This window comes from Tauraco erythrolophus, chromosome 24, assembly GCF_009769465.1.
Source record: "Tauraco erythrolophus isolate bTauEry1 chromosome 24, bTauEry1.pri, whole genome shotgun sequence".
Classification (NCBI taxonomy): domain Eukaryota; kingdom Metazoa; phylum Chordata; class Aves; order Musophagiformes; family Musophagidae; genus Tauraco; species Tauraco erythrolophus.
Genome location: NC_141488.1, coordinates 5,801,665 through 5,816,190, shown reverse-complemented (window position 1 = coordinate 5,816,190; position 14,526 = coordinate 5,801,665). Strand labels below are relative to the sequence as shown.

Here is a 14,526-nt window from a genome sequence, read left to right as displayed (position 1 = left end):
TGTGTTCGCTAACGAAGGAACGGTGGAGCTTCTCCTCCGGTGAGGACCCTGGGTGTGGAAGTTGACTTGTACCTCATTTTAAGAGCTTTTTTGAGGCCTTTGAAAGAGAGAGGTTGATGCAGATGAGTCATGAGAAAAACATGCAATAATCCACATTTCCAGCCAGATTTTCAGTGCGCTGCAGGACGCCTGTGCTGAGTTTCGCACGGTCTCTGCGGCGCTGAGCTCCGCCGCCCGCTCCAGCGGGCACGGGCAGGAGGGTCCCCGGATGGGCTGGGGGGAGAGGTCGGGCTCAGCTCTGATTTCTTTCCTTTCTCTGGACGTTTCCTCTCTGCAGGCTTTTTCCATCGACATTATTCGGCACAAAGACTCTATGGATGAGCTGTTCGAGCAGCGCAATGAGATCTTCGGAACGTGCGGGGAGGAACAAAAAGCTGTTCTCCAGGTGAGCCTCCCCCTGCTATTTCCTACAGCGGGGAGGGGGGAGAGGCGAAGGCTCCACTTTTGCACAGGCTGAAGTAGTTTAAAATCCCTCCGACTTCAGTAATTCCCACCAGCGTTAGCAGAAATCTCTTTACATTTATTACTCTCTTTTATTGCATATTTTTATTGCGGTGTTTGGGGATGGGGAGGGGGATAACAGAGGTTTTGGAGGCTGCTTTAATTGGAATTGCAGCTTGTGCGCGTGGAGAGGCCACTAACGGTGCTTCCAGCTCGCAGCGTGCTTTTCCTGAGCCCCTTTTCCATCCCTCGCTAACCCTCCTCCCTCTCGTTTCTATTTTTTTTATTTTTATTTTTTAGGAGAAAACCGAGTCCCTGGTGCAGCAGTACGAAGCCGTGAGCCAGCTCAACTCGGAGCGCTACGCTCGCTTGGAGCGTGCCCAGGTCCTGGTCAACCAGTTTTGGGAGACCTACGAGGAGCTGAAGCCGTGGATCGAGGAGACGCAGACCCTCCTCTCCCAGCTGCCCCCTCCAGCCATCGATCACGAGCAGCTCAAGCAGCAGCAGGAGGACATGAGGGTACGAGGACGTGGCGTTTCCATCTCCCGTGCCATCGGTTCCTCTGCCTTAAACGGAGACAAAGCACTCGTTTGCAGGGGCGAGAGTGCCTTTTTTTCTGAATTTTTCTCTTTTTTTTTTTTTTCCCCCCATTCTCTTCTTTTTGGAGATCTTGCCTATGTAATACAAGTGTGCCATGAGTGGAAATCACTAGTTCCATGTGAGCACTTCGTAACAAAAATACGGATTGCACCCAAGGGAGCCTGGCTGCCTCCGGATCTCCTGCCCGATTGTGGCAGGGAAAAACTGCTTTGTGCTTTTAGGGCAGAGAGCTGCAAAGCGGGTTTTCTCAGTGGCGTCCTCCGTGGGGAGGGGCAGGAGCTGGCTGTGCCGGGGAAGGACCCGTGCCGGGCGGTGTGCCGGCGCGTGCAGAGCTGTGGCCATGTTAGGAAGAGCCGAGTGCCATGTGCTTGGCAGATGCTGGGGTCAAGAAATGCACAGCACGAGCTGACTACCAGATACCGTCGTCGCTCTTGGAGTTTTGCATGGAATAAATAAGCAGGGACTTTCCATAGATTTCTGAATAAATGTCTTTTTCTCCCCCCCACCTCTATGCCCTTAGCAACTGAGAGAGTCCATCGCGGAACACAAGCCGCACATCGACAAGCTGCTGAAAATCGGACCGCAGCTCAAGGACCTCAACCCCGAGGAAGGGGAGATGGTGCAGGAAAAATACTCAACGGCCGAGGCCATGTATGCCAAAATCAAGGAGGAGGTGTGCCAGCGGGCACTGGCGCTCGACGAAGCCGTCTCGCAGTCCACCCAGGTAACGCTGGGGTGCGGAGCAGCCCGAGTCTTCCCGTCGCAGTCCCCTGGGGAAGCCGCGTGCTTTGAAACGTGGTTTTTATTCTGAGTGTTGTGATCATAAAAACCTTTACAAGGCACGACGTGGTCAGACACCTCCAGGGTAGTTTCCTGCGGCGCAGCGCTGGCTGTGGAAGGAGGGGCGAAGGCGTTGGAATCTTGACATAGTAAATAGGGTAATAAATTTTTACAGCCTCAATAACGATGCTCTTTCAAAGGGGCTGTTTTGGCATCCGCCCAAGGTTGGAAGGGCCCCAGAGAGCCTCTTTAAAGAGCTTGGAGAGATAAGTTTCATTTCTGATAAGCTGCACGTGTGGCCAACGGCCACCGGATCCGGTGTATGGGAGAGTTAACGGTCGTCTCCCAGGTCTGGGCATCTCGGTGACCACAGGAGCAGAGATGTGAAAGGGGCAGAGACTGTAGGTGCTAAAGTCCAGAACGGGCACGAAGAGTTTCTGCCCATGAGGGTTCATGACCCCTGACTACGTTTCGTTTCACCCCGTGTTACCGTAGCAGAGTTGGTTTTTTGTCATGTCTGGGTGTTTGGTTTTGTTTTTATTTTTTATTCCTGTATTGTGTAGTCACTTCTCTTGGTTTGCACTTGTATTAACTCCGAGTTTTTCCCCCTCCCACACCCCCCCTCCCGTCTCATCTCTCACTCCCATTGTGGAATGTGTTATCTGTGTGTGTTGCTGCCTGTGCCCGTCCTCCCCACATGGTCCCATTTCATTCTTGTGTTGACTGCGCCCCACCATTGCAGATCACGGAGGTAAGCCCCAACCACCACCCATGGTCCTTTACGCTCTTTCTTTGGGCTGATTCCCTTTTACACCCAGACTTTTATTTCTGCTCCGTGCACAGCTCAGCAGAACATGCTTAAAAATTAACTCCGGGGGCCTGAAATCACCTTTTGGAGATGGCTTTGGTTGCGTTGCCGCCTGGTCTCGGCCAGCTTCCGCTGGGAATGCTTCCTGCAAAGCAGAGGTTTCGCTTGCGGAGTGCTTTACCCCCACGCGTGGAGCTTTCTGCTCTAGGCTGGGCTTGCCAGTTTGCTCCTGCTTGTTGGCTGAGCCGGTGCGTTCCCGGTCCGCTTGGCAGCCCAGAGCCCCTCTCCTCGCCGCTCTCGGAGCCTGGGACTTGGGAAACACCAGCGCTGGTGTCCTGCGGAGAGGGACCGGGGCTGGCAGCCCGAGCGTGGAGCTGTCCTCAGCAGCAGAGGCGGTTTGGGATCTTGTAAGGCCAAAGTTGACTTTTTCTGAAAAGAAAAAAATACAATAATAATAATAATATCAATAATAATAATAATAATAATAATAACAACAACCCTGCTAGACCCCCTGCCTCTCTCACTCTTGGCTTTCTGGTTCTGCTTGTGTCAGCCCCAGCCCCGTGGCACCTCGCTGCCCGTGCGCGTGCCACCTCCCGCCGACCCCACCGGGGTGGTTTTCTTGCTGCCGTTGCACCAAGCGGAGATTCCCGTTGGCACCAAACACGGGCCCTTCTCCAGCAGCGGCTTCGCGCGGGCGCTCGGATGGGCAGCACGGGGTTTTCTCGCCCGCCCGCGAGAAGCGGGACGGCGGGCGGAAACGTGAATTTGGCAGAGTTTGAACCCGGTGACAAACGCCGCCGTGTTCGGTTCGCGGCTGCCGTATTATGGCTGACGTGTGGTTGGAGCTGGTGCAGCCCGGGGCGGTTGGCGGCAGAGGGATGCAGGGGCAGCAGGAAGCTGCGGGTCTCCTCGCTGTCGCAGGGAATTTGTCCTCTCCGAGAGGCCGCTGGGCTGTTGCACGCGCCGGGAGCGACGCGGCGTTGCTTAACGTCCTCTCGCCCGCCCTAACGGACTTGCTCTCCTCCAGTTCCACGATAAGATCGAGCCCATGCTGGAGACGCTGGAGACCTTATCCTCCCGCCTGCGCGTGCCGCCCCTCATCCCCGCCGAGGTCGATAAGATCCGGGAGTGCATCAGCGAGAACAAAAACGCCAGCGTGGAGCTGGAGAAGCTGCAACCTTCCTTCGAGGCTCTGAAACGCCGCGGGGAGGAGCTGATCGGCCGGTCGCAGGGAACGGACAAGGACCTGGCAGCAAAAGGTATCGCCGGGGGTGGATTTAAGAGGAGGTGCTGGCTGGGCTGGTAGCACTGCCCAGCTTCTCCTACCCAAACCATGGCTCCATCACGGTTGAGGAGGCTTTGATGTCCTGGGCATTTGTTTCAGAGGGTCTCCTGGCCTTAGGAGGAAAGATGCTTCCTCTGTATGAAGATCCCTGGTGCTTGCTTCCATCTGGAGCAGCCAGGGTGGCATCAGCCAGAGGATAAAGAAGTATTTGTGGCTACTCAGACAGAGGTTTCAGCTCAGCCAAGCTGAGCCCTCACCCTGAGCTGGTCTCTTGTGGCAACTGTTGGTGGCCCCTGTGAAATGATTTATTGGTGTCGATTCAGCATCTAATGGAGGGAAGGAACATCCTCAGCACAAAAAGACCTGTCAACGCAATTGACACTAATTGGCACCTTTCTTGGCAGCTCAACAGCCAGCTCATGGACTGGGTGAAAGTAGACTTCACGCTAGAGGTGGCCGGAACAGAGGTTCATTGGAGGAGAGTGTGTGGGGAAATTTGCCCTGAGCTTGCCTGCACATAAATAAAGGCTTTACTTCTGCAAGCTGGAGTTTCTCATGTTCCCCAGTATCTCTCAAAGTTAATGCTCTGATAGTCCTGGTCATCTTTAATTCCCATTTGAATAATTGTTGACTGTTTCTAAGTGGAAAGTGTTTGCAGAATGCTTTTGAGTTGTAAAAACGTTTCCTTCTTCAATAAATGTTTTCATTCCTTTTCTCAGTAATCCAGGATAAGTTGGATCAGATGGTCTTCTTCTGGGAAGACATCAAAGCTCGGGCTGAGGAACGTGAAATGAAGTTCCTTGATGTCTTGGAGCTTGCAGAGAAGTTCTGGTACGACATGGCAGCCCTCCTGACGACCATCAAAGACACGCAGGACATTGTTCACGACCTGGAGAGCCCAGGCATTGACCCCTCCATCATCAAGCAGCAGGTGGAGGCAGCAGAGGTGAGGACCAGGGGACGGTACCGTGTAAGGAGCTTTGCACCCAGCTTGTAAGCTGAACTGGGACAGATCTCAGATTTGACCATGGCCAGAGGTGGATCTGCTCCTGGTTTGGGAAACTCACCAAGCACGTGGTCAGCGTTGTGTGCCCACTCCTTTTGAGTGATGTGAAGGCTGCAGGGCTCTGCTCCCAGCCGCAGTCGGAGGAGCTGAGCCGTGTCCAGCGTGGGAAGCGCATGTTTGGAGTTTGGTTAGAGCGGAGATAAGTGTAAAGCAGGCCGGGGTCGGATTTGTGCGGTGTTGGTTGTTTCACATAAGCGGTGAAATCCACTTCAGGTGGATTGACTTGGACCTTGGGGAGCAGGGATGTTTCCTGATGCTTTGCTAAGTTGGTCCTTGCTCTTTCCTTTTTGTAACTGTTCCAGCTTTGGTTTGCGACTTTGGAGCCTCAAAAACTAATTCCTATATTGACAAAATATTCCTGTAAACAGTGCAGCTCTTGTAAACAGCATCTTCAGGCGGGTGGTTCGGACACACGTCGGGCTAAATGCAGATGTTCTTATTTTCCTTTCCCCAAGCCAGAGGTGGGAGCAGAGCGAGTCAGTGGTGGCCGTGCCAGTGAGCAGGACGGCCACCTGCTCCCTCTGGAACCCAGTCCTGTCGGCCAGGGTGTGAGGCACCGGAGCAGAAGGACTCTCCCACTGGTTCATAGGACGATTTTGGAAGAGCCTTTAATAATAACACGTTTTTCTTCTGTCACTGTGTCACATGCAGACCATTAAAGAGGAGACGGATGGGTTGCACGAAGAGCTGGAGTTCATCCGCCTCCTTGGAACTGATTTAATTTTTGCCTGTGGCGAAACTGAGAAACCAGAAGTGAAGAAGAGCATTGATGAGGTAGGAGAAGCAGCAGCCTCTCCTTCAGATAAAATCAGGTAGGAGCGAGTGGGAGCTCTGGCGGGAAAGCTTAACGAATTTTGTGGGCAATCTTGTGTTCCGCAGATGAACAACGCGTGGGAAAACCTGAACAAAACGTGGAAGGAAAGACTTGAAAAGCTGGAAGAAGCCATGCAGTCGGCTGTGCAATACCAAGATACGCTGCAAGTAAGAAGCAGGGCTGTTTGCGTGGAGTGGGTAGACCTTGGCAACACCACTGCAGACCCTCTTCCTGGTGTTGTACTGGGGTTTGCACTAATGCAAAGCGGAAAGCATCTCCTGGCTGAGCGTTTGCAGCCTCTGATAGAGCCTGAGCTCAACAACCAGCTCCACAGAAGAGCAGATATTTGATTCGAACGGTTAGAGAGTTGGAAGGGACCTCAAAGATCATCTAGTTCCAACCAAAAGCGTTTGTTTTCCCAAACCCTTCTTGGTTTCTGCGCGAATCAGCAGGATGAGCTTCGCTACCCTTAGGTCCTTCTGCTGGGAGAAGGAGCGGGGAGGAAGGAGCGGGGAGGAAGGAGCTTGCAGAAGCGGGCACTGTCTTTTAGGGCAGAGATGCCGCTCGGCAAAGTTTCGTGGTGATGGGGAGCTGGAGACACCTGCCCTGCTTCCCCGGCCGGCCACCAGCAGAACGCTGCCGTCGCTAACGGTGTCTGTGCTCGTTTCAGGCCATGTTCGACTGGTTGGACAACGCTGTCATCAAACTCTGCAACATGTCACCCGTCGGCACCGACCTCAACACAGTCAAGGAGCAAATGAACGAGATGAAGGTACATTGGCGGAGCGGGACCCCTCCTTCAGCGCTCGTGTTGCCTCACAGGGCTGGAGCTCCAGTGATTCATCCTGGTTTTTGTCCCGCTTGTTTTGGCAGGAGTTTAAAATGGAGGTTTACCAGCAGCAGATTGAGATGGAAAAGCTTAATCACCAAGGTGAACTGATGCTTAAAAAAGCTACAGATGAGACAGACAGAGACATCATAAAGGAACCACTGACAGAGCTGAAACATCTCTGGGAGAATTTGGGCGAGAAGATTGCTCACAGACAGGTAGAGAGAAGATCTGGGCAAGTGTGGGGTTGAAACTCGCTGGGATGCTCCCCCTCCTTCCCGACTTAAACTTTCCTGTTTCCATCCCTGTCCTTGTGCAGCATAAGTTAGAAGCCGCTCTCCTGGCGCTCGGCCAGTTCCAGCACGCGTTGGCGGAGCTGATGGCCTGGCTGACCCACACCGAGGAGCTGCTCGACGCTCAAAAACCCATCAACGGAGACCCAAAAGTCATCGAGGTTGAGCTCGCGAAGCACCACGTGAGTACTCCCGCTCCGTGTTTCGCGTATTCCGGTTGCAGGATTTTATTTCCCACGAAGGGTTTGAGTTGGTTCAAGTCCCTGAGAGCAGGCAGGAATTAACGAGGTGCTCTAGAGAGGTCCCCAACGTTTGCCCACCACATCTCGTGTAGGTGCTGAAGAACGACGTCCTGGCCCACCAAGCGACCGTGGAGACCGTGAACAAAGCGGGCAATGAGCTGCTGGAGTCGAGCGCGGGGGACGACGCCAGCAGCCTGCGCAGCCGCCTGGAGAAGCTGAACTCGTGCTGGGAGTCGGTGCTGCAGAAGACGGAGGAAAGGGAGCAGCAGCTGCAGTCCACGCTCCAGCAGGTCGGGGAGAAGCGTGGGGGTACCCTACCTGTGCCACGGGGAGCTGCGGAGGGTCTGCTCGCCCCTGTGCCTTGGGGGGAGATGAAGGGGGAAGGAGTTAGAGAGACACGCTGGGATTTTTTTTTGTGCCAGTTTTTCATTTAACTCTTTGTCCCGGAGCGGTTCGGTGCCTGCCCAGGGGCACGGCGGGGACCAGGCCCACCCGTGTGCCTAAGGAGGTACCATGTGTGACCTTCCTTAACGCGCTGCTGCGTCCGGCTCTGCCTCTTTATCTGGTTTTTGAAGCAAACGCAGCGTTAACCCTGGCACACGATCAATGGTGGCTGATGTCATCTGATCCGGGGCCCATTATATGTTCCCGAACAGGCCCAGGGTTTCCATGGTGAGATTGAAGATTTCCTCCTGTGGCTAACGAGGATGGAGAGCCAATTGTCGGCATCGAAACCCACAGGAGGTCTGCCAGAAACTGCCCGGGAACAGCTCAATGCCCACATGGTAATTTCTTAGGAGAGATTTTAAATACTTTGAATTCAGCGGGCTCCTGTCTGTCAAATGTCAGCATCGAAGCTTCTTGCTCCTCTACCTGATGGGAAGAGTAGTGCTCCTCTGGTCTCTCTTACCGAATTTTGCTTTTGGTGCCTGGGACAAGCATCGTGATGCTTGAACCACCTTCCTCTGCTCAAAGCGACGTGCCGCTGTCGCTGTGCTGCCCACCCTGAACCTCATCATCTCTCCACCCTGCGTCGCCGCGAGCTGTGGCCCCTCTCCGAGCTCTTCCTTTTGTCTAACGCTTTGGTGGTGCCTCCTTTGTAGGAGCTGTACAGCCAGCTGAAAGCCAAGGAGGACATCTACAGCCAACTGCTGGCCAAGGGGCGACTGATGCTGCTGAACCGCGACGACTCCGGCTCCGGCTCGAAGACGGAGCAGAGCGTAGCGCTGCTGGAGCAGAAGTGGTGCCTGGTCAGCACCAAGATGGAGGAGAGAAAGGTAGTGTTGAGATGCTGTCCAGCCTTGCCCCAGCGGCTGCTCCAACAGCAGTTGCTCCCTGCTTTGCTGCTCTCCTTTCCCGTGAGGGATGGAGCCGATTAGGGCTGGATCAGGGATGGAGAGGAGGGATGAGATGGGGGTTTTTTATTTCTCTTGGTTGCACTGGTTGAGTTTGTCTTTCCCATGGTGCTGTCCGAGCATCAGGCTGTTGGGGTTTTTTTCTAGTTGTCAGAGTTGGTTAAGTCACATGGGAGATTGGAGTAAAATTGTCTTCGGGGTTAATTTAGAGGAGAAGTGGGAAGAAGCCCCGCGTGGCTCTGAAAGGCAGGCTTTGTTGGTCCTCCGCGAGACGGCGAGCCAAATCCTCCCCGGAGCCGATTCCGTCCTCGGCTTTTGGCCGGCGATGAGATGAAACAAGGGACGCGGTGGCCTCAGCCCAGAATAAATTTGCGGTGCTGCAGCTGTTACCGTCGAAATACCATCCACCTCATTTCCCGAGCCGCTCTCCCCATGGCGATCCTTTTCTCGGGAAGCTGAGGGTGACGCAGCTGCTCGTGTGCCGATGAAGGTCTCCCCTTTCAGGGGCGATTCTTGTTTTGAAAGAAAGCGGTGGCTTTCACTGAAACCCCCTCCCCTTGGTAAACAAGTCGCGTTCCCCGGCCGAGGCGATGAGGTTCCTGTTAGAAGGACGTTTCGGCAGGGACACAAAGGTTGCCTCTGTCTGCAAAACCACAGATCGTGAGCTCTCACCCTCCATGTTGTGTTTTTTTATTCCCCTCCTCCCTTTCTCCTTCCCCGCTGCGGCAGGCGAAGCTGGAGGAGGCGCTGGCCCTGGCCACGGACTTCCAGAACTCTCTCCAGGACTTCATCAACTGGCTCACGTTGGCCGAGCAGAGCCTGAACATCGCGCCCCCGGCCAGCCTCATCCTCAACGCTGTGTTGGCCCAGATCGATGAGCACAAGGTACCGGTGCCGTGAGCATCCGACAGCTCCCCGGGATGGAGGGAGCAAGGGTGGCACCTCATCTGCCCCGTGCTCTCAGGCACATCCAGCTCCCCTTACAGATGGGAGGATGTCTTTGCTGTTCACAGGTGTTTGCCAACGAGGTGAACGCTCATCGGGATCGGATCATCGAGCTAGACCAAACCGGGAACCAGCTGAAGTTCCTCAGTCAAAAGCAGGACGTGGTGTTGATCAAGAACCTGCTGGTGAGCGTCCAGTCCCGCTGGGAGAAGGTCGTCCAGCGCTCGGTGGAGCGGGGACGGGCTCTTGATGATGCCAGGAAACGAGCCAAACAGGTGAGAAACATGGGAAGGGTGCAACAGACCCCGAGGTATGGCCAGCCTTGGAGGGCAGGAGGTCCCAAAATCAGAAGGGGACTGGGGACACCACCAGCGTTAAGTTTCAGACTTGTTCCTGTTTTCTTTGCAGTTCCACGAAGCTTGGAAGAAACTGATTGATTGGCTGGAGGATGCAGAGAATCACCTGGACTCGGAACTGGAGATTTCCAATGATCCCGACAAAATCAAGCTCCAGCTCTCCAAACACAAGGTAGAGCTTCGCCAAAGTGAGACCTGGGCGCTGGACACTGGGTGGAATGGTGCTGTGTTGGGAGGGGGAACCGGGCAGCATCTCCTCTGCCATCAGGACAGGGGAAAGGCATGTCCGTGCCTACTGCTGCCATGGAGAACGTTCAACTGGGGATCTTCGCAAGCACCATGTGTCTTCAGAAAGCCAAGGCCAGGCTTTCTGAAGCAGTTTTGTTTTGTCTCCGGTTCCCAGGAGTTCCAGAAGACACTGGGGGGCAAGCAGCCCGTCTACGACACCACCATCAGAACAGGCAGAGCCCTCAAAGAAAAAGCCTTGCTTGCAGATGACACTCAAAAGCTGGACAATTTACTGGGAGAAGTCCGGGATAAGTGGGACACGGTGTGCGGCAAATCCGTGGAAAGGTAAGTCCAGCCCCAACATTGTACCAACAGGGTCGTTTGCCGAGGATTCTTACCAAAGTGGAGAGCAGAGAAGGGGAGGGGGTTTCATGGGGTGGAAGTCACTGGCACATGACAAATGGAGACGAGTTTATTCATGGAAGTCCACGGAGGTGTTTGTTTTTCAGGCAGCACAAGCTGGAAGAAGCCCTCTTGTTCTCTGGCCAGTTCATGGATGCACTGCAGGCTTTGGTGGACTGGCTCTACAAGGTGGAACCCCAGTTGGCTGAAGACCAGCCTGTCCACGGTGACCTGGATCTGGTCATGAACCTGATGGATGCTCACAAGGTGAGAGCACCTTTTCCAGCTCTTTTCTGGGATGTGAGTGGGGCTCGTCTTCCCCAAGAGCCAAAGAACAGAGGAGCTGGAGCTGGTGCCTTGCTGCAGAGCCACATGTCTCGCCGCTTTGCTTTGCTGCGGTGGACAAGGAGAGCAAAACCAGGGCGAATAAGTGGGAAGAAACTTTGGCATTACTGGGAAGGGTACAGGAGCTGGAGCTCTGTTCTTCCAAGACACTGTCAGACAGATCTGTGGAGGGTTTAGTTTTGAAAAGGTGGCTGAATTTCTAGTCCTCTATAAACTTTGGTCTTGGCAGTTCTTTCCGGCATGTCTTAGAGACTGGTGCTCCCGAGTTTGGATGAGGTCATATGCTGAAATCCCTGGACAGGGCTTGGGCTTCCGTTCAAGGCAGCTGCTGCCTTTGCAGCCAGAGCTCCTGGGCTGGAGCTGGCCCGCTCCATATCACGACCGCTTCTGCCAGGGTGGAAAGTTGGGGCTCCTGCCCATGTGCACTTTCACCAAAATGTGCTGAGCACTGTCGAGCTCCCTGCGCACCCGCCCTGCCATCACACCAGGTTGTGGTGGATCCCTGGTGTGGGTGCAAACCCCATGTTACAGACTATTTCAGATGTGCCCCTGGTTTTTTGCCCCTTCACAACCAACTGGGACTGACTGGCCCCACTCATCATCTTCCCTTTCTCCATCCAGGTCTTCCAGAAGGAGCTGGGGAAGCGCACGGGGACGGTCCAGGTGCTCAAGCGCTCCGGCCGGGAGCTCATTGAGAACAGCCGGGATGACACGACCTGGGTGAAGGTGCAGCTGCAGGAACTGAGCAACCGGTGGGACACGGTGTGCAAGTTGTCCGTGTCCAAACAAACCCGTCTGGAACAGGCCTTGAAGCAGGTGAGCAGAAGATTGGGGCTGGGAACAGTCCCAGAGAGCTTTGCTGGGGCTGCAGGTTTGTCCCGGGAGGTCAACACAAACCTCAAGAGAAGAGGTTTTGGCCAGGGACTGATCTCCTTGATTAAAATCCCCTGTTTTAATTTGGTTTTAAAGTCCCTTTCAGCCCTTTGTGTCTCCAGCTCTCGGCGGTGAACGGAGTGGCCCGTTCCGGGAGGAGGAGGGCTCACGCCTGTGCTTTTGTCTCCGCAGGCAGAGGAGTTCCGGACGGCCGTGCACATGCTGCTGGAGTGGCTCTCGGAGGCAGAGCAGTCCCTGCGCTTTCGGGGGGGCACTGCCCGACGATGCCGAGGCGTTGCAGTCCCTCATTGACGCGCACAAGGTAGCGGGGAGCTCCAAAACACAGCCCCGAGGGGAATTTGTGGGGGGAGGATATTGTAAGATAATTCACTTGGGCCTTTCAGGAGTTCATGAAGAAAGTGGAAGAGAAGAGAGCGGACGTGAACGCGGCGGTGGGCATGGGGGAGGTCATCCTGGCCGCCTGCCATCCCGACTGCATCACCACCGTCAAACACTGGATCACCATCATCCGAGCCAGGTTCGAGGAGGTGAGTTCTAGGCTGATGGTGGTTGGCAGTGGTGGCCACCACAGCACCAGGGATGGCCGTGGGGTGTTGGTTCCTGCCCCAGGTTCCCCATGCTGGGCTGACAGTCGTCTCTGTCTTTCCAACAGGTTCTCACGTGGGCGAAGCAGCACCAGCAGAGACTGGAGTCTGCGCTTTCCGAGCTGGTGGCGAACGCGGAGCTTCTGGAGGAGCTCCTGGCCTGGATCCAGTGGGCTGAGACGACCCTGATCCAGCGGGACCAGGAGGCCATGCCACAAAACATCGAGCAGGTCAAAGCCCTCATCTCTGAACACCAGGTGAGCCCGGTGCCGAACACGGCGGGCACTCGGGAGAGGGGCAGGGTTGACTTTTCCTGCCCCTCCATGGAAGAGGCATTGACTTCTCTTGGAAGTCCCTGTTAAAACAGCGTGTGACCCAAGCGGAGCTGTCACCGGGGAGCAGAGCCAGCCCTGGGGGGTGAACTCCAGCATCTGCAGACCCAAGCAGCAGCCTGACCACAAGCCCCCGTGGCCAGTGCTTAACGCACCCATCTCTGCTACGGGCTTGGCATGTCCCAGGGAGGATCTGGAGCAACAGGAGACAGAAAACAGCTCGAAACAGCAAATGTTTTCATGTCCCTTCTGTGTTTTGACAGTCGTTTATGGAGGAGATGACACGGAAACAGCCAGACGTGGACCGGGTGACGAAGACGTACAAGAGGAAGGCTACCGAGCCCCCCCACGGGCCCTTCATCGAGAAGTCTCGTGGCAACAGTACGTCTCCGCTCGCTACGTGGCTTTCGGTGAAACGTGCTATGATGGGAGGAAATGAAATGCCTAGGAAACTAATTAACTTTGATTATCAATTAACAAGGCATCCTGCATCGACTGCCACCAGGAAGGCGGTTGGAATTTGTCAGGAGGGGAAAATCCAGGTGGCATTTGCCCGAGCGCCCGTGCCGGGGTGTGCTGCGCGCCGGGGAGCTCGTGCTGCCCCTGCTCTTCGCTTTCGCTCTGCGGGTGCTTTGTGATGAGGTTTTGGGGTCGTCTTTAACGTTGTGTCCTGAAGCCAAAGTCCAGCGTGAATTTCCGTGCGTGAAGGGAGCGCCACGCGGGGTTTGGGTGTGGATCCATCCGTCACCCCGTCCTCCCACCTGGGGACTCTGCGTCCCTTCAGGGAGCACCCAGCGAGGCCGTGGGAGGTTTTCTGTTTGAAAAATAAAATCAATTTCATTGCTGCTCTTCCCTGAACCGCTCGGACTCGCTCAACCCATGGACACCACCTCAACCGAGTCCTTTTCTCCTTTTTTCCAGGAAAATCCTTGAGCCAGGCTGCTCCCCCCAGCATACCCATTATCTCCCAGTCGGAAACAAAGAACCCCCGGATAAACCAGCTCTCAGCCCGCTGGCAGCAGGTCTGGCTGCTGGCGCTGGAGCGACAGCGAAAGCTCAACGATGCCCTGGACAGGCTGGAGGAGGTAACGGCCCCCGAGTGCTCTGGGCTGGCGGGGGGGAGCGGTGCCAGGGGTCGCTCACCGGAGAGGTGCGACAAGCATCTTAAATTAGTGCTGCCTCTGGAATCGCACAGCCCCTGCAGACGGTTCCTGCTGCCTTTCTGCAAATGCCAAAAAAAAAGAAAAAAATAATTCCTAAAATATTAAGGCTGAAAAGTGCCTTCTGTAATTAACTGCACATTAATGAACTGCTTTGTGCCCCTGCAGCCGGTATCTGTAGAGGTAATGACAGCCAGGCCTGCTTTGCTCCTAGTAATTAGTTTAACAATTACTGTCTATATCTTTTCCAAACATCTAATGGAATTTTTGTTTTTATTTATGCTTAACAAAGCAGCTATGCCCAGAAGTGAGTGTTTTTGTTTTTCGTTGCTTTTGCTGTAGGTCAGTTCAGTTTATACGTATTAATGTTTTTTTTTCTTTGTTGCTTTCACTTCCGAGAATGTTTAGAGAAAGAAAGACACACACCAAAAAAAAAAGCACTAAAAATTGTGGCGTTACCTGGCTGAGAGCCGCTTTAGCTGGCGGGGTCGCGGGGGTCCTTTTCGAGGAGGGGGATAAAAAGGGATTAGTTTAAATTGGAGGGTGAGCGGCTCATCAGAGCCGAGGTGCCAGAGTTGGCAGAGCTGAGGTGTGCCCCAGCCGCCGTCTTACCTGGAACATGAGCCAGAAATCCCTTCCCGGCTGCTTAGACGGAAAGGGAGAGGGAAGATGTGCGCCCAAAACAGTGCCAGCAGTGGGTATCC

The 14,526-nt window shown here is 54.7% G+C and overlaps 1 protein-coding gene across 1 annotated transcript in view; it reads left to right on the top strand.

Moving 5' to 3' along the window:
* The window catches only part of MACF1 (microtubule actin crosslinking factor 1), a 156,167-nt gene that overhangs the window by 118,171 nt on the left and 23,470 nt on the right, over positions 1-14,526 (top strand). The window contains 25 exon segments of the mRNA XM_086626033.1: positions 338-445; positions 802-1,020; positions 1,622-1,825; positions 3,720-3,951; positions 4,697-4,923; positions 5,695-5,817; positions 5,923-6,024; positions 6,528-6,629; positions 6,731-6,904; positions 7,006-7,161; positions 7,314-7,511; positions 7,878-8,006; positions 8,325-8,498; positions 9,306-9,461; positions 9,590-9,796; positions 9,930-10,049; positions 10,281-10,450; positions 10,615-10,774; positions 11,474-11,668; positions 11,918-11,992; positions 11,994-12,047; positions 12,130-12,273; positions 12,399-12,587; positions 12,926-13,043; positions 13,584-13,747. Of these exon segments, the coding sequence (XP_086482159.1) occupies positions 338-445; positions 802-1,020; positions 1,622-1,825; positions 3,720-3,951; positions 4,697-4,923; positions 5,695-5,817; positions 5,923-6,024; positions 6,528-6,629; positions 6,731-6,904; positions 7,006-7,161; positions 7,314-7,511; positions 7,878-8,006; positions 8,325-8,498; positions 9,306-9,461; positions 9,590-9,796; positions 9,930-10,049; positions 10,281-10,450; positions 10,615-10,774; positions 11,474-11,668; positions 11,918-11,992; positions 11,994-12,047; positions 12,130-12,273; positions 12,399-12,587; positions 12,926-13,043; positions 13,584-13,747 (3,900 nt within the window).